Source organism: Nanorana parkeri, unplaced genomic scaffold (assembly GCF_000935625.1).
Source record: "Nanorana parkeri isolate BGI_ZX_2015 unplaced genomic scaffold, ASM93562v1 scaffold18, whole genome shotgun sequence".
Taxonomy (NCBI): domain Eukaryota; kingdom Metazoa; phylum Chordata; class Amphibia; order Anura; family Dicroglossidae; genus Nanorana; species Nanorana parkeri.
The window spans coordinates 1548429-1566859 of record NW_017306286.1 but is presented as its reverse complement, the minus strand read 5'-3'; the positions used below and the strand labels follow the sequence as shown (position 1 = coordinate 1566859).

The window sequence follows — 18431 nt, the reverse complement described above, 5'->3', positions numbered from 1 at the left end:
TTTGCATGTTAGTGTATTTAGCTTTTATTTATTTAAACCTTTTTTCTTTTTTTAGGTTTATTGCTGAGAGCAATAGCCCGCCTGCTATTGGATATTTCAAATTGCAATAGCCAATAGCAGACTGACTATTGCACCCGCCCACTGCCTGCTGTCAATCAGCAGAAGGACCTGAAGAAGAAAGTTCTCCATTAGGTCCTCCTCTGCTGATTGTCAGTGGGCAGGTGCAATAGGGAGCCTGCTATTGCATTTTAAAATATCCAATAGCAGGCTGGGTATGGCTCCCAGCCTCTAGATGCAGAGAAGGTGCGGTGGCACTAGGGGTAGAGTCGGAATGGAGCAGAGGTGGGGCAGGGCTGAGGAGAAACGGGCTGGGGAAGAGGATACACGGTGGCGGCAGCAGGGTACGAGAGGGGGGCAGTGGCGGAGTGCAGTCACAGCGGTCTCTCCTTCCTGCTGGTGGCGGCTGCAGTGGTCTGTGTCCCCGCTGCCTCTGCCAACACAGGCGGGGGAGAGCACCGGAGATTGAAAGGGACTCGGACCGCTGCAGCCAGCACCAGCGGGGGGGAGAACGGAGGAGCAGAACAGTGACAACTAATTGTAAAGCAACTAATCGAGGATGAGAATCGTTGTCAACGATTTTTATTATCCATTATAATCAATTGGTTGTTGCAGCCCTTGATGTCTGCCAAAGTGTTGAATCTTTTGAAATTTTAATCAACTGGAAGAAGGTAATTCTTCCGGTATAAATAGATATCTTTTTTTTTTTTTTCTTTCTATTCACATCACTATGACTGTTTGCTATTATTCATTAAATGCCTAGTGATTGTGCAAAATGGTATATTAAAAAGATGTGCTTTGCTGGCATTGTGGCCTTTGGCCCATGCACTTGCCTCTACCCTGCTGTGTGTTCAGAATCTGCCACTTTGTCTACAGGAAAGAAGAAATTGTTTGGTGCTAATTGGGACAGATGCCGCTTTGTCCTTTTTATAAGATGAAAGTGTAAAGTAGATCTCATCAGTCATATAGTCTCTATTCTATCTCTAAAAAATGTGTTACAAGGCTTTTCTGTTTTTTATATTAACCAGTCTTTTCTGCTGTAGGTTTCCAGTCAGCAAACCAATTATTTGAATTTTAATTTCTTTCTCTTCAGCATGATCACATGATTAATCCTGAATTATATCTTTTTTTCAGCAATTCTGATGACAACATGCTGAAGAACATTGAGCTGTTTGATAAGTTGTCTTTACGATTTAATGGGAGGGTTTTATTTATTAAAGACGTAATTGGAGATGAGATCTGCTGCTGGTCATTCTATGGTCAAGGTCGAAAAATTGCAGAGGTGTGCTGCACATCCATTGTATATGCAACAGAGAAAAAGCAAACCAAGGTATAGTGGCATTTTTTTCAAATTACATGCAAGTAAACAGTATAGGCAGTTATAGGTGGCTTTATTTTTGTGTTTTATTTACAGGATAAAAAAATTACCAAATGATAGTTGGTACAAACCGCTTAAAACACTGCTTTAAAAAAAATAAACTGCAACCATTTAAACAAGCCTGGCAGTGTTCTGATTTCTTCCAAACCTTGCTTCTGTCACTTTTTTTTGACCTCTTGTTCTCTGTAGATATAAACTTTAATAACTGATTAAACTCTGTTTTCAATGGTTGAACACCCCTAGCGGATGTTCTTTCAAGTATGTTGGACCAAATTTTACTTATTTTTTTAAAGTAAACCTTTCCTAAGAGTAATATGGAAGCTGTCATTGCTTACCTCTCTGAAAATGCTAGCTGCCTAGATGTTAAACAGGTTTCAGTACGTTCAGATTCATTGACCAAGAGCAGGTAGCAGATCAGAGAAATTTCAAAATAAAGGCAGAAACTAGGGATGTTCAGATACCAAGTACCGTACTCGGTACATGTACAGATACTTTTCCAGCTCCAAGACTAGACCAGAGAAAATTTCAAAAGTTAGGAGGCAGCTGTGATTTGTAAGGAGCACACGGAGCTCCTGGGATTTGTACATCTCTGTTATAATGTATGATTTTAGTTTTTTATAAATAAAGGGATGCACAGATACCAGTTTTGCGAGTACGAGTACTGGTACTTGTCCAAGTACTCAAAGATACAAGTACTGATACCGTGTTTCCCCAAAAGTAAGACCTACCCCCAAAATAAGACCTAGCACTATCTTCAGGGATTTCTGTAATATAAGACCTACCCCGAAAATAAGACCTAGTTTGGTGGTAGATCTCATATTACAGACATCCCTGAAGATAGTGCTAGCCGCAGCTCCCCCCCGCCAGGCATGACAGTCACCCAGAGCAACTCCCTGGATGGCATGAGAGCGCTAGCCGCAGCTCCCGCCCGCACGCCTGGCTCCCTGGACGGCAGAGCGGACAACTGCAGCCAGGTAAGACATCCCCCGAACATAAGACCTAGTGTCTTTTTTCGTAGAAAAAAAAATATAAGACACTGTCTTATTTTCGGGGAAACACGGTACATTATTGTTGTCATGTGACAGTTTTTCTAAAACAATAAAGACTAATGATTTCAGGACAGTGGTGGAGCGCCAGAACTAGGTCCAAGCTGCTTCCATGGTAGTGTTATGGAAATTCGCTTGGTTCAACGCACAAATCCATGTCGCATTAAGCTGCGCCAAACGCAAAGAATTTCCCCCGTTGTACTACGCTCTTTTGTGCAAGGACTGGAAGTATCCCTTTCAGAGTCATGTAGAGTCAGGAGACATGTGTTGCTTGCTTGATAATCCCATGCTTAGAGCCAGAGCACAGGTATGTTTATTGTTTTATACCTGCCCAACAGGAAGTGATGTCAGACAGGAAGGGATGTCTCAAACAGCGAGACAGGAAGTGATAGCAAGACAGGAAGTTATAGCAAGACAGGAAGTGGGGCAAGACAGGAAGTGATGTCAACAACCAGCAAACGATTTAAAAAACCAGCAAACCAGGAAGTGATGTTAACAAGCACTTCCTCAATACATAGCTAGTCTACAAAACACATGTAGTAGAATAATCTATTACCACCGAGGTGACTTTATCCAGCATTGCTCAGTGATCAATGCCACATAACGTTACTATGATTCTCATGCACACGTATTCACAGGGACAACGTTATATTATCTCTAGTGGTTGATCAGACTCACCAGGGACAACAAACGCACGTTCCTTTCATATACTGCGTTCCAAACAAATGTATCCACGCAAGCCAATAAATCCATGCATTGCACGGGGGGCCCCAGCCGGCGTCCATACATTCGCCAAGAAGACACTGCTCCGCCGCGCATAAGATATCTACTCCAATGGTTTAACCCCCCAGTGCTTATTTAAACCGAGACACTGAGAGACAAATGACAAAACATTACAATACACTAAAAACACATCCTAGTAAAATTTCCACAACAGTAGTTCTCATGAAAATGAAGAGTATCGGCACTGGTATCTGAACAATCCTAGCAGAAACTCTTATTCTTTTTTGGAACTTGTCCCCCCCAACAGAGAGATGTGTGTGTGAAGTGAGAGGTGGTAGGCAAGCTCCATCACTACCAGGAAGTGGCAATTTTATACCTGGCTAGCAGCTTTTTAGTCATTTTGATGATGCCCAAAAAGCTGTCTGTGTGGGAGCTCCTTCAGGATGATCATAAACAGGCTCTTTGTTTGCTATGTCATTCCCAACTGATATTTCCACTTGATATATTTGTACTGTTTTTAAATTCTCAGTTTTTTTTGTGCTTTTGAATAAAAAGTGAATATCAGAATAAATATAATTTAAGAAGTCACTAAATCAAAACCTAGACAATTCTAGGTTGATAGTGATGCTTTATAAACTTTACAAATGTTACTTTACAAAATACACTGCCTGGCCAAAAAAAAATGTCACACACTCCAATAGTTTGTTGGACTGCCTTTAGCCTAGGTTACGGCATGCATTTACCATGTCATTGTTTCCATAAGCTTAGGTGATGTCATAACATTTATTTCCATCCAGAGTTGCATTCATTTTTCACCAAGATCTTGTAGTGATGATGGGAAGGTCAGACCACTGTGTAAAGTCTTCTCCAGCACATCCCAAAGATTCTCAATGGGGTTAAGGTCTGGATTCGGTGACCAATCCATGTGTGAAAATGATGCCTGAGGCAGATTAATCTTGGCATTGCCATCTTGGTATATGCTCAATGTGCCATCAGGGAAGAAAAAAATCCATTGATGGAAAAACCTGGTCAATCAGTATATTCAGATAGTCAGGTGACCTTTTTTTTTTGGGAGACCTAACGTTGCTGAACCTAGACCTGACCAACGTAAGGAACATATTACCTATTTGCTTAGCTAAATGCAGGTGGTGACCTTTTTTTGGCCAGGCAGTGTATAAACCAGCATGACTCAATACTGTCATGCTGGATACCAGACCGAAGCATAGTCAGGGAGAGGACTGAATTGTTTGTATTTAGTGCATTTTCTAGACCAATTGAATTCTCTCTGTGAACATGAGTCATACTAGAGATTTCAAATATCTCCAGAACACATAAAAACATTTTTCCTCTTTTAAAGTAGCTATAAAGGCTAACTGGATGGCTTTTAGCTTGCTAAAGCACAGTGTATCTTAACTACAATAAAAAAAGAACTTGTTCCCATCTTTTTTTCATTATTCCATTTCAGTGCTGCTGGATCTGCATACTTTCTAGTGATCTACCGTAGTTGCATGGCATTTCTCAGAATGAGTTTCAAGATGGTGACAGCAGTTGACCATGTCTGTGTAATCTGTATTTAGAATAGCCTCTTGTAGCCTCCATTGGAAGTCCATTCGTGTTACAACACTGGGGCACAATTAGGAGACAGGGTCAGAGCATTGTCACCCTATAACAAGAAGAACCTGGACATGGACTTCATGGCAGAATGATCACACTTTATTTTAGTTAATGTGTTAAAGCTCATATGTGATTTTAGTGCCTGGGTATAAGAATACATTGATATTAACCATTCATGTCCTGGTTCAGGTGGAGTTTCCAGAGGCCAGGATCTATGAAGAGACTCTTAACATTCTGCTATATGAGGCACAAGATGGACGGGGACCAGACAATGCTCTGTTGGAAGCCACGGGAGGAGCAGCAGGTCGTTCCCATCACCTAGATGATGATGATGAACGGGATCGCATTGAGAGAGTTAGGCGCATCCACATCAAAAGGCCAGATGACAGAGCACATCTTCACCAGTAGGGCATTTCTCATCCATGTTCATTGCAATTTGTCCGTCCACAAGATCTGTCTACTTTCTCTAAGCCCAAACCCATGTGGGAAAAGAAAGTCGGTTGAGGTGGTAACGTACTTGGAAGTTAAGTCCTGCCTCAACTGTTACACTTTATGGTGATTTATTCAAATCATGTTGAAGGGACAATGAGTTTTGAATGTTTGTTTGTGTGGGGATTTCCTCAGTCCTAAGTTAGTGCTGGTTGCATAGTTGTACACCAATGAATAAAGAGGCAACATATGTTATTACAGACATGGGCATAAAGAGCAATTTTTGTTCAGGTGGACTGAATATGTTGGCTTAATGCATTGCTTTATAACCTTTTGGTACATGTTGTCCGTATACTGTATAACAAACCAGCAAATCAATGTTGTACTTAGCTCAGTGGCGGTTTCCCTTATTAGTGGATATGTATTTCGGCTGCTCTTGTTGCAATATTGTTCAGTTCTGACCTTAACACACATAAAGTACACTGATGCCTTTATTACTTTCAACTTTTTGACTTAAGTCAAGTATGAACCTTTTGTGGCTCAGTTGCAATCATTCTGGGATGCATCCTAATCACCCACGCAAGCAATGCACCTTCAAGTATTTGACTGTTTTTATGTCCAAATTAATATTCTGTATATTTTTCCTTGTTTTAATGTAGCCATAGTTCTTTGTGTATATTGAATAATTTATATTGCCCCATCTCCTTAATAAACTCAACTACAGACTCTGTTTTAATTTTGAATTCGTTGGTGTATTTACATTGATGTGCTTGTATAAGCTGGTATTCCTGTGAACAAGAGGGAAAGTTAATTCCTACATTTTAACTCATATGCAGATTGTGGGGAGGCAAACGTTTAAGCCTAATTACCCTGTTAAAAAGGAAATCATAAGTCGCAGGTTAATGGTATTGATCAAATATTACTCTATCATTAGCAGAGGTGTATAAAGTGTCCTGAAACATGCATTTAGCCAGTGGAGAAAACCCTCATCTGGTCCTACAGTGTTGCTTCCTCACACCTGAAACCAGCAAGGTGTTGCAGCTATCTTGAAGGGAAGTGAAATTCTGTAGTGTTTTACAACCCCAGTTACAAAAAAAGATGGGACACTGTGCAAAATCTCCCTAAAAATGCAATGATTTGCAAATCTCATACAAAACATATCAAATGTTTATACTGAGAAAATGTACCATTTTAAGAAAAAAAATAAGGTCATTTTGAAATTGATGGCAGCAAAACATCTCAAAAAACATTGGGACAGGACAACAAAAAGCTAGCAAAGTAAGTGGTACCAACAAGGAAGAGCTGGAAGAACATTTTGCAACTATTTAGGTTAATTGGCAACAGGTCAGTAACATGGTTGGGTATAAAGAGCATCTTAGAGAGTCGGGCCTCATTCACACCGAGGCGTTTTTTTGCGCATAAACTTGCAGGCTCAGAGTGTCTCAGAAGTAAAGATGGGCAGAAGTTCACCAATCTGAAAAGCTGTGTCTAAAAATTGTCTTAACAATTTCAGAATAATGTTCCGCAATATAAAATTGCAAAGACAATATGTAGATGATATATCATCATCTACAGTGCATACAGTGGTGTATTTAGGTTTTGTGCTGCCCTAGACGAGATCCCCCTTCCTATTTAAAACATTTAGCATAACCTGTTAGAAGCTGAATATGTCGAGCATCTGTTTAAATAGTAATGGCTGTATCACTTCTGCCAGCATCGGAAAGGGGAGGCTGCTAAACCTATCATTCAGAACTGACCGGCTGGGCTGGCATCAGCCTGGCAGAGCAGTATATATTGTTGTCAGGGCAGCACAGGGATCAGGAGTACGTAACAGAGTGCAGAGGTTGGTGGTCGCTATAGACCGGCGCCATTATTCTGGTGGTCAGTGTGAAGAATGCTCCTTACATGGCTGGTCAGTGGAAAGTTGCCCTTAAAGGACAATTTAAACCTTGCATTTTTTTGCATACTGTATATCTACTGCTAGCAAGTAGATATATGCAAAACATTTTTTTTTTTAAAGTAACAAAGGTTAAAACTCACCTGTGTCTCGGGCAGCCGCAAAGGCTCATGGGGCGGGCGCATGCGCAGTAGAGATCGTCAGCCGGGAGAAAAGAGACACAGGGTAAGTCAATGCACACGGACAGACAGCGTGGGACATGGGACAGAGAAGACACAGCAGAAAGCGCTAGATCATAGGCCATCACCAGCGCTGGAGGGACAGCGGAAAACTACAGTAAAGAAGAAGATCGGATCAAGAGGCATCATTAAAAGGTAAGTGCTTACACTAACATTGGGGAGGGGATTTTCGACTTCAAGGTCAGTTTAAGCTCCCCACACACTTTACAATTTGACTGAACTCCTCTAGATCTACAAACTTCCATGTATAGGAAGGGCCTGGCAGATAACATACAAAATGATACAGTGTGGGCAAATCTAAAGTAGATTGAACAAAACTGTATGGCGGAGATAGCTGAGACGTTTATTGGTGTCAGTGGTAACATACTGAAGGGAATTTATCAAAAAGGGAGCAGACAAAATCTGGAGCAGCTGTGCATGGCAACCAATCAGCATCGCTTTTTCAATTTGTTCAGTTAAGATTTGATAATGAAAGAGAGAAGCTGATTGGTTGCTGTGCACATCTGCTCCAGATTTTGATAAATTTCCTTCACTGTATATGAGAAGTAGAAATTGCTCATCTCTGGACGATCACTAGGCTTCTATGCACCCCTAAGGGCTTGTTCACACCAATTGTGTTGCGTTCTAGAACGCACCACAATCGCTCACAAATTTCCGCCTTCGTTCTGGGGCGGGAGGGGGTGTGACGGTGCATTGAAGTCAATGTAAGCGCGCCTGCAGTGCGATCGGACATGTGGCAAAACTTTGCCTGCGTTCCGTTCCACTGCATATGCAAAAAGTAGAGCATGCAGCATTTTTTGCATTTGCAGTGGAATAGAACGCAGGCAAAGTTTTGCCACGCGCCCTATCGCACTGCAGGCGGGGGAAGTGTGGCTGAGGTTACATTGACTTCAGAACGAAGTGAGTGATTGTGGTGCGTTCTGAAAAGCAGTGCAATTGGTGTGAACAAGCCCTGAGGGAGTAAAGTATCCACATACTGACCACCACATACTGACCATCACTGTCTGCCTCCATTCCTCTCTAACTAGGAGGAGGCCATGTCACATTTCCCAAATACAATGCAAACACGATGCAATACAACAGCACACTGCTATGCCTGAACCCACTCCATGTAATTCACACATGGAGCAAACTCAGTACTGTGCTCACCCTCCGTCTATCCACTTACCTCACAGGCGCCCCCTTAAAGTGTCCCTGTGTGCAGAGCGGAGCAGCCATGTGTCACCGAGTCCTGCCGGCCGACTGGAAAACCTGCAGCCCCTCCCATCACCGCGTGTCACTTCCTCCGGACCTCAGTGCAGCATCATTGATTCTCTGGCCGGCTGCCTGCTGTTCACTGCTGGGCTCACCCTCCCGTCTGCTTCTGTGCCCGGCTCCCTCTCTCCCCCCCTCTCCATCACAAGCAGGCTCCCGCTCTCCCCCCTCTCCACCACAAGCTTGCTCCCGCCCTCCCCCCTCTCCACCACAAGCAGGCTCGTGCCTTAAACCGAGCTTCAGCTTTTACAAACAGGCTGTCAGACAGACGTTTGCGGCACAAGGCGTTTGCCTAGGGCCGCCCCCCAGGAAAGTGCCGCCCTAGGCAAACGCCTTGTTTGCCTTGTGGTAAATAATATCACATAATATCGAGTACATAATATCAAAAGATTCAGAAAATCTGGAGAAAGCTCTATGTGCAAAGGACCAGTCTGAAACGGGCAAGATTCCTGGCTCAGGAATACACACTTTGCCTTGCCATCCAAAAATGCAAGTTAAAGCTCTTCTTCACAGTTTGAGCTGTGAAAATGTGGAATAGACTCCCCCCAGGAACTAGTTCTAGCTAGCTCAGTTAATTGTTTTAAAAAAAAACTTCTGGATGTATTCTTAAATGCACAGAATATTACTGGATATTGAGTTCTTATAGGTATATTAAGCATCGGAAATTGTTGATCCAGGGAATATCCGATTGCCTTATGGGATCGGGAAGGAATTTTTTTTCCCCTTTTGGAGCTAATTGAACCGTGCTTTATAGGGTTTTGTTTACCTTCCTCTGGATCAATAGGGGGTAACTGTGGGCATAGCGTTCTGTTTAGGCTTTTCTTCTCTCTTTTTTTTTTCTCCGTATCTCTATAGGTTGAACTCGATGGACATGTGTCATTTTTCAACCTGACTAACTATGTAACTATCCTGCAAAGAAGAAGCCATATCTGAACATGATCCAGAAATGCCACCATCTTCTCTAGGCCTAAGCTCATTTAAAACGGTCTGTCACAAAGTGGAGAACTGTTCTGTGGTCAGACTAATAGAAATTTTACATTCTTTTTGGCAACCATGGGCGAGAGAGGGACCTTCTGGCTTGTTGTCAACTCTCTGTTCAAAAGCCTGCAAATACTATGGGAGTGCAGTATGGAATAGGCAGCTTGCACATCTGGAAAGGCACCATCAATGCTGAAAGTTACACTGTATTGGGACAACCCCTCCAAATAATTGGATTCAGGTGTTCCAATCACCTCCATGGCCACAGGTTTATAAAATCAAGCACCTAGGCAGACTGCTTCTACAAACATTTGTGAAAGAATGGGTCGCTCTCAGGAGCTCGGTGAATTCAAGCATGGTGCCATACGTGAAATTTCCTTGCTGCTAAATATTCTACGGTCAACTGTTAGTGGTATTATAACAAAGTGGAAGCAACAGCTGGGAACAACAGCAACTCATCCACGAAGTGGTAGGAGCGGGGTTAGGGCATGCTGAAGCACACAGTGCACAGAAGTCGCCAACTGTCTGCAGTCAATAGCTACAGACCTGCAAACTTCGTGTGGCCTTCAGATTGGCACAACAACTCTGGGTTTGGCTGTTGCCAAGAGAACGGTACTTGACTGCCTGACTGCATTGTGCCAAGTGTAAAGTTTGGTAGAGGGGGGATTATGGTGTGGGATTGTTTTTCAGGGGTTCGGTTTGGCCCCTTAGTTGCAGTGAAGGGAACTCTTAAGGCATCAGCATACCAAGACATTTTGGGCAATTTCATGCTCCCAACTTTGCGGGAACAGTTTGGGGATGGCCCCTTCCTGTTCCAATATGACTGCGCACCAGTGCACAAAGCAAGGTCCATAAAGACTTGGATGGGGAACTTGACTGGCCTGTACAGAGTCCTAACCTCAACCCGATAGAACACCTATGGGATGAATTAGAGCGGAGACTGCGAGCCAGGCCTTCTCGTCCAATATCAGTACCTGACCTCACAAATGCGCTATTGGAAGAACGGTCAAACATTCCTATAGACACACTCATAAACTTTGTGGACAGCCTTCCCAGAAGAGTTGAAGCTGTTATAGCGCCAAGGGGTGGACCAACTCAATATTGAACCCTTCGGACTAAGACTGGGATGCCGTTAAAGTTCATGTGCGTGTAAAGGCAGGCATCCTAATACTTTTGGCAATATAGTGTATATCCAGGTTTTAGAGCAACATATGCTTCCATCCAGATGACATATTTTTCAGGGAAGGCCTTGCATATTGCAGCAGGACAATGCTAAACAAGTATACTGCATCTTTGACAAAAGCATGGCTTCATAGTAGAAGAGTCTGGGTGCTTAAAGAGGAACTTATTATTATTTGCATACCTTATTTTTCTTTTACTTTCCATTCTACTCACGGTGGAGATGGATCATAGTGGTCTCCAGGTTAAGAGCTACCGGAAGTGAGTGGCCCAGAGGTCAGCTGTCGGCAGGAGGCAATGGCACAAGTGGGGTGGCTCTCCAGATAAGGACAACAAGTGGTGTTGTCCGGGAGGTGTGCCATCTGGGGTTGATGGTAAGACCGGTCCTGTCAGACACCTTGAGGGTAGTAATGATAACAGTGATACCATGGGTAAATAGAGGAACCTGGCAGTCAATGGGGGTAAGGGACAGCTGTGGGTGATGTGATAAGTAATGGGGGCAGGGGGGAATGCTAGAAGGGGTGAGTGTTGTAAGAAGTGGAGGACTGATGGCCACCTTGCTGCAGCCAGGCTAGCGCTGGCCCACCTTTACTCAGCAACCCTACCTGACTGCCGTTTTGCCACAACACCACCATCTAGCCATCCTAACCCACAGTGCAGGCACTCCTTTTCCCAGCACCCCTACTTCACTGCCTTGTTGCCCCACCACACCCTCCTGTCTTGCCATCCTTTCGCACAGTTCTACCCCTCTTCCACCGAAACCCTGCATGTACTTGACCACCCACACAAACCCATTGGGCCACCTCCCCCATTCTCAGCAACCCTACTTGAATTCCTTGTTGCACCACTACACCTGTCCTGCCAGCTCACCAGTTCTGGCCACCCATACCCACAGGGCCACCCCCCTTTTCCCAGCAACCCTACTTGACTGCCAACCTGTCTCCTGTTTGGCCATCCTTTCCCACAGTGCTACCCCCTCTTCCCAGCAACCCTGCTTGACCACCCTCACCAACCCATCTATCCCTACCCTCATTCTGGCCACCCGTACCCACAGGGCGACCCCCCAGTCTGGCCACCCTTGCACACAACAACCCTTTCATCGGGCCATCGGGAAGCGGGTGGACCAGAGGTCAGGTGTCAGCAGGGAGCAATGGCACAAGTGGGGTGGCTCTCCAGATAAGAACAACAAGTGTTGTTGTCAGGGAGGTGTGCCATCTGGGGGTGATGGTCAGACCGATCAAGACACCTTGATGGTAGTAATGATGACAGTGGTACCATGGGTAAATAGAGGAACATGGTGGGTAAGGGACAGCTGTGGTTGATGTGATAACTAAGGGGCAATGCTGGAAGGGTGGCAAGTGAAGAGGTTAGGTAAAAGTTGTGCTGAGGGGTGCCATGTCAGATAGGGGTGAATTCCCTGAAGTGGTTGTTGAGGGTAAGCTGCTGCAAAAAGTGGCCAGGCAGTCAATCGGGAGAGATGGTGGTTGTAGATGGCCACCCTTGCCCACAAAACACCTTTTATCAGCAACACCTACCTTTTTGCCACAACACTCCTTTCCCCCCTAACAACCCTACTTGACTGTCTCCTTAACCCACAACACCACCCCTGTCTAGCCATCCTTGCCCACAGTGCAGGCACTCCTTTTCCCAGCACCCCTACGATAAGGACAAGAAGTGGTGTTGTCAAGGAGGTGGTGTGGCTGGAAAGTGGGGATGGATCATGGTGGTCTCCAGGATAACAGCTAACGGGAAGCGGGTGGACCAGAGGTCAGGTGTCAGCAGGGAGCAATGGCACAAGTGGGGTGGCTCTCCAGATAAGAACAACAAGTGTTGTTGTCAGGGAGGTGTGCCATCTGGGGGTGATGGTCAGACCGATCAAGACACCTTGATGGTAGTAATGATGACAGTGGTACCATGGGTAAATAGAGGAACATGGGGGGTTCTGACTATCCCTACCCCCATTCTGGCCACCCATTCCCACAGGGCCACCACCCAGTCTGGCCACCCTTGCACACAACAACCCTTTCATCGGGCCATCCATGCCCACATTAAAATGACCCACATCCAGGCCTTCATATGGCCATCTTTACCAACTCACCCACAACAGTACCCTATTAGTGCATTGTTCCATGACCACCTACATGCTACATGCTGTACTTACCATGGCTCCGAAGCTGGCATCTGGAGCCATGGTGTTTGTAGGCTTGTCGCCTTACACGCTGCGCCACCAGCTGAATTGGTATGCGACCACCCAACAAAAAAAGAGTGTAAGCCGGCATAGTACTGACTCCTGCTGGTGGCGCAGATGTACATACACCGACTGCTCTGGTGACGCAGCATGTAAGGTGACTGGGCTTCAAAAATCACCGCGCCCGTAGGTTTCCTGAGTTTGATTCCGGGTGTCTGTCGAATGCACGCTGACTCTTATAGTGCTTACACTCCGGTGCCATTATTTTGGCTTGGTCGATACACTGCCTGATTTGCCTGCTAGCACCCAGAATTTTTCACCAGGCATTACTGGTTAATAAATAACTTTAAAACTTGTGGTCAGGGGCTTAAAATACCGTATAATGGATACTGTAATTCGGCCTGAAGTGTGCCCATGGCCGCGCTGTTTAGATACGCCTAAAAGGGGGCATACCAAATTAAAAAAAGGTGATGGAATTGAAATTAGAAATAAAGGGGATGGGTGAGTGGGGACAAACGCTTCTCGCACAATGACAGGGGAGAGGAGGGGTTTAAATGGCCATAGCCCGCTCCCACAAATATGAAATTAGTCATATTACGTAGCTGAGCAGTTGAACTCTAGTGCTGTCTTTATTTGAGAGTTATGTGGAACGTAAATAGCATGAGAACCACTGATGTACTTAGTGTACTAACAAGGCCAGACTAGCATGATAAGAAGCTGCAGTGGCAGCATTAGCCAACAATGGTGTTGGTTATGTATTTAGATGAAGCACGGAGGTCTTGAGGAATGCTGAATTAAGTTTTACTTCCTTATACGATTACATCTGTGTATACAGCATCATGCAGAAAATATGTAGATCATAGATGAACATGCATAGGCATGAAGACTGAAATTGCACTACAGCGCCATCTAGTGCTCAAATGACATAGTTACAGTACATTACAGTACGTTAGCATAAGATGTTGTATTTCCAACACCCCTTCTCAGCAGCATTTGCGTTGCTATATGAGGTTTAGCTTCTCTTGAAGGTAACTGTGACGATCCTTTGGCAATGGCTTGGTGAGTGCATCCGCAGTCATTTCTTCTTTTGCTGGCATTCTCCATTTATTGGCTTCACGTTTTGGTAATTGTCTATGTCGTCCCACGATGTTGATTCGAGTATTTGTCTTAGCAGTATATGTCAGCTTGCAGGGTGGTATTCCCTTTGTTGCTCGACTGGATCTTCTAATTTCAGGTTGTTCAGCAGAATTTAACATGGAATATGACTTATTCATTGTGATTTCCCCTTCTGGTTCTGACTCCTGTGCAGCTTCACTTTGTTCAGTATCCTTTGCTGGTTCACTGTGCGAATTCACTTCACAACTTCCCGGGATCATTGTTTCTGGTGATGGGTCCTCATCAAAAAAAAAGTTGCAACTTGTCACTTTGTCAGTGTTTGGGTGGAGGATTCTATATCCATTACTTTGTTCACTATAGCCCACCACAATATCGTCATTGGCTGTGTTCTCCAATTTAGATCACTTCTCTTTGGTAATATAAGCTTTACATCCAAACACTCTGATGTGCCCTAGGCTAGGCTTTGATCCATGCCACATTTCAAAAGGGATGCTTTCAACGGCGTTTGATGGTAGTCTGTTTTGTAGGTATGTTGCAGTCATGACTGCTTCTCCCCAGTACTTCTTAGGTAGGCTGGCGTCTGACAACATGCATTTGGCCATTTGTATAAGAGTGCAATTTTTCCGTTCTGCTACACCATTTTGTTCAGGATTGTATGGAGTGGTTGTCTCGTGTACTATGCCATGTTTCTTCAGATATGATTCCACTTCTTGCCGATGTATCCCTCTTCATTGTCAGTGCGTATATTTCCTGGTTTTTGTTGGAATTTGTCGCTGGACGTGGCTACAAACTCTAAGTTTTTCTGATGGTTCATTCTTGTGCTTCATCAGATAAGTTGTTGTGTACCTGGAATAATCATCAGTGAAAGTCAATAGATATCTGTTTCCGCCTGATGTGGGAGTTTTCATTGGTCTGCACATGTCGCTGTCTATCAGCTCCAAGGGGTGGGTGGTCTTTCTTTGGGTGACCTGTGGAAGTGGGGTACGTGTGTCCTTTACTTCCATACAGCATTTGCATGTCATGATAGCAGGGCAGTACGGTTATATCTTCTGATAAGCCTCTCTTTATAATGTCTTTTATGGCTTATGGGTTTCGGTGCCCTCGTCGTCTGTGCCATAGATGGATACATTTGTTGTGTGGATTATGAGTGGCTGTCTCTACTTGTTATGGATTAGGAGCGGCTGTCTCTACTTGTTCGTCTGCGGGGGTGATGAGTCTTTATAGGTGTTCATCTAATTTTCCTTTTGTGTAGATTTTCTTATTGTTTCATTGGCACAGGTACTCGTTTTATGTATTGGAGTATTTGCACGAGTGACCAGTCTTTTAAAAGCCAAAACACTCACTGCTTTCTTTGTTTTGCTTTCTGCTCTCATGCACCTTAACCCCTTGCCGTCCAGCCATCGTAAAAAATACGGGCGGACGTCGGATCCTTCCTGGCGGGTGAACGTACATGATTTTTTCGGGCGCGCACGAGCATAAAAACACTGGGAAGGTTAACAGCTGTTACCGGCTGTTTTATACAAGCGTTCGTTCGGCTCTATAACCGGCCATTCGCTTGTATAACCCTAAATTGTGCGGCGCCCCCCCTGCTGCTGCGCCCCTCCCCCTCCGTAGCCACTGCCGGTTATCCTGGGCACCGCTGATAGGACCGGCACAGAGACTGCTCGAAGTGAGAAGGAGGAGATCAGCATTTCCCCACCACTGATCTCTCCCCCTTCTCTCTCTAAAGTCGGAAGCGATGTGCATTACATCACTTCCGCCTTTAGCTGTCATTTCTCTGGCTGAGAGGCAGAGAAGAAGCTGATGAAGCAGATATCTGCTTCATCAGCTTCTTTGGGCTTCTTTGGGGGTCCCCATGTGACATTAGGGGTCTTGGGGACCCCTAATGTCTCCATAAAGAGGACCTGTCATTTTTTTCTAGCTATTACATAGGGGACTGCGTTAGCAATCAAGTTAAGTGTAAAAAAAAAAGAAATTTAAAATAAGAAAAGTTTTTTTTCATAAATTAGTCTCATATTAAAAAATAAATAAACAGAAAAAAAAGTCCCCCGCGCGCATGCACTTATAAACGTAAATACGCGTAGGGTGTGCCTACGTGCAAAAACAAGGATTACGCCACACATGTTACATATCGCCGCGAACGTCGTAGTGAGAGCAATCATTTTAGGCCCATCAATCACTGATAACACTAAAATGATGAGCGGTAAAAGCTTTTAAATTATCGCCTATGGCCAATTTTGGGTATGGTATTTCTAAGGGATTTTACGGACGCACGCAATTTTAAAGCTTGACATGTTTGGTTTCTATTTACCCAATGTGACCCCGACTTTTATATTTTACCAAAAAATTTATAATAAATGTTTTTTATTATTAGTAAAAAAATTATTAGTAGTAAAAATTAGTAAAAAAATAAAAACCGCAGTGGTGATTAAATAACACCAAAAGAAAGCTCTATCTGTCCCAAAAAAATGGTATAAAATGCATTTCAGTACAGCGTTGCATGACGGAATAAATGTCAGTCAAAGTACCGCAGTGCTGAATACTGAAAAATGGCCTGGGCATCAAGTGGTTAATAATAGCAATAAAATCTCAAATAAGGACAATAAAAACAAATACTTCAGGGACCACCCATTGACAAGCCCCCCTACATGTGCATACCTGGTGAGTTAACTCCTTCAATGGTGAAACAAAAACAACAAATTAAGGCATGCCAACATGCCCCAGTTTAAGCAGAGAGGGTTGAGTCTCTCAAAGATACATCACACTACAGAGTAACACAGGTAAAATAACATTATTTCAATGTGTAGCGCTCACCCCCGAAGGAGCCGCTGAGTATGAACTAGGTTCTCCTACCTGTTTGTTCCAGCCACCGGTCCCCTTTGTTCAGCAACAGCACACCGACACTCACGGACAGAAACAGGCTCAAGTCTTAGGGTCTTTTGTAGTATTTATTTGTGGATTCAACAGGAGAGAGAGGGTTTAGGGTCTGTAGGATGCCCTAGTGGATTCTTCTGAGGACAGCTTTTTCCCTTAGCAACCGCTAAGGCCGATAGTACTGTGATCTGGGCCCAGGGACCAATAGCATTAGCATTTAGAACAGATATCTGAAATAGGGTGAGGGATCTCACTTGTGGGTCCCAGACGGACGCTCTCACCAGCTCCTCTGCAGTATCCCTCAACAAGAAGACTCTACCTCCGGCCCAGCTTCCATCAGGTCTTTTCCTCAGCAACAGGATCTGGAATCTCTGTGCCCTCAGCATCTGCAACTGCCAAGGAGCACTCCAGATTGGTAGTAGTATCCTCATAGAACAAGACACCCATCACCTGCCACGTGTATGGGGCCCAAGCAAAGTATCAGTGTATCTTAGGCCTCCCAGCCCCTCAGCACCTGCCATGTGCTGAGGCCCAGGCCAGTTTCTAGCATCACGTAGGCCTCCTGAGGAGAGGCCCCAGGAGGGGAAGAGACCTCTGCACAGTGTCCCCAGACCTTTTATTACCTGCCCTCAACCATGCCTCTGAGTCATCCTTCTCAAGGATTGGTCAGGGTCAGGTACATAGTCATAATCTGAGGATGGATCCTCCCTCACTGTATGCCAAGGCTCCCTTTTCCTCAGCAACAGGAGGAGCAATCAATCCAGCAGATTCAGGGACACCTATGGAATGCAGAGCTCTGTATAATCAGTATCTAGACCAGTTACAGTCCAGGTATTTCTAAATTGAATAGCAACATTTTAGAGAGCGCTACAAATGCAACGCATGACAACATACATAGCAGGATTTATCAAGGTTGCAGTGGCAACCAAAAACGTTACAGCATAACTAACATACCTGTTATGGTACTAGTATGCTGCAAATCATGTGAAGAATAATGTATAAAAGGTGCAATAATTAAATAGTATAAAAAGTTCTAAATAAAGTCATAAAATGTGCTAAATATGGTACAGACCAAAATGATTATGATACACGTTTCCCAATAGAATAGAAAACAAGTATGAATGGACTTGTAAATTACTGAGTTAAGAAAATACTCTAATATGTATTTACCAATTATCCGGTGAAGCCTGTCAGCACAGATGTTTAAAGGGTTAACTCTCTTGCAGGCGAACATAAGTACTAGTAATCAGGCTTAGGAAAGGTCAGACAGATAAAGAGCAAGGAAGCTGCTCTCTGAATTTGCTCTGAAAACCTGTATTGAGATACCTGTATACACTTTCAAAAAACAAAGATTTTTTCCAACCTGAAAGACTGTCAAAAAAACACATTACCTGAAACTGATTACCCGCAGAAACCATGCAATCATGGGTTATTCCTATATAATATAATATATATATAT

General features: G+C 44.1%; 1 protein-coding gene across 2 annotated transcripts in view; it reads left to right on the top strand.

The window, feature by feature from the left end:
• The window catches only part of KCTD10 (potassium channel tetramerization domain containing 10), an 18138-nt gene extending 12656 nt beyond the window's left edge, over positions 1-5482 (top strand). For both annotated transcript variants that reach the window (XM_018560511.1, XM_018560504.1), the window contains exons 6-7: positions 1192-1387; positions 5008-5482. In XM_018560511.1, the coding sequence (XP_018416013.1) occupies positions 1192-1387; positions 5008-5226 (415 nt within the window). In that variant the 3' untranslated portion in view covers positions 5227-5482. The remainder of the gene's footprint in view (positions 1-1191; positions 1388-5007) is intronic.
• The last annotated feature ends 12949 nt before the right edge of the window (positions 5483-18431 follow it).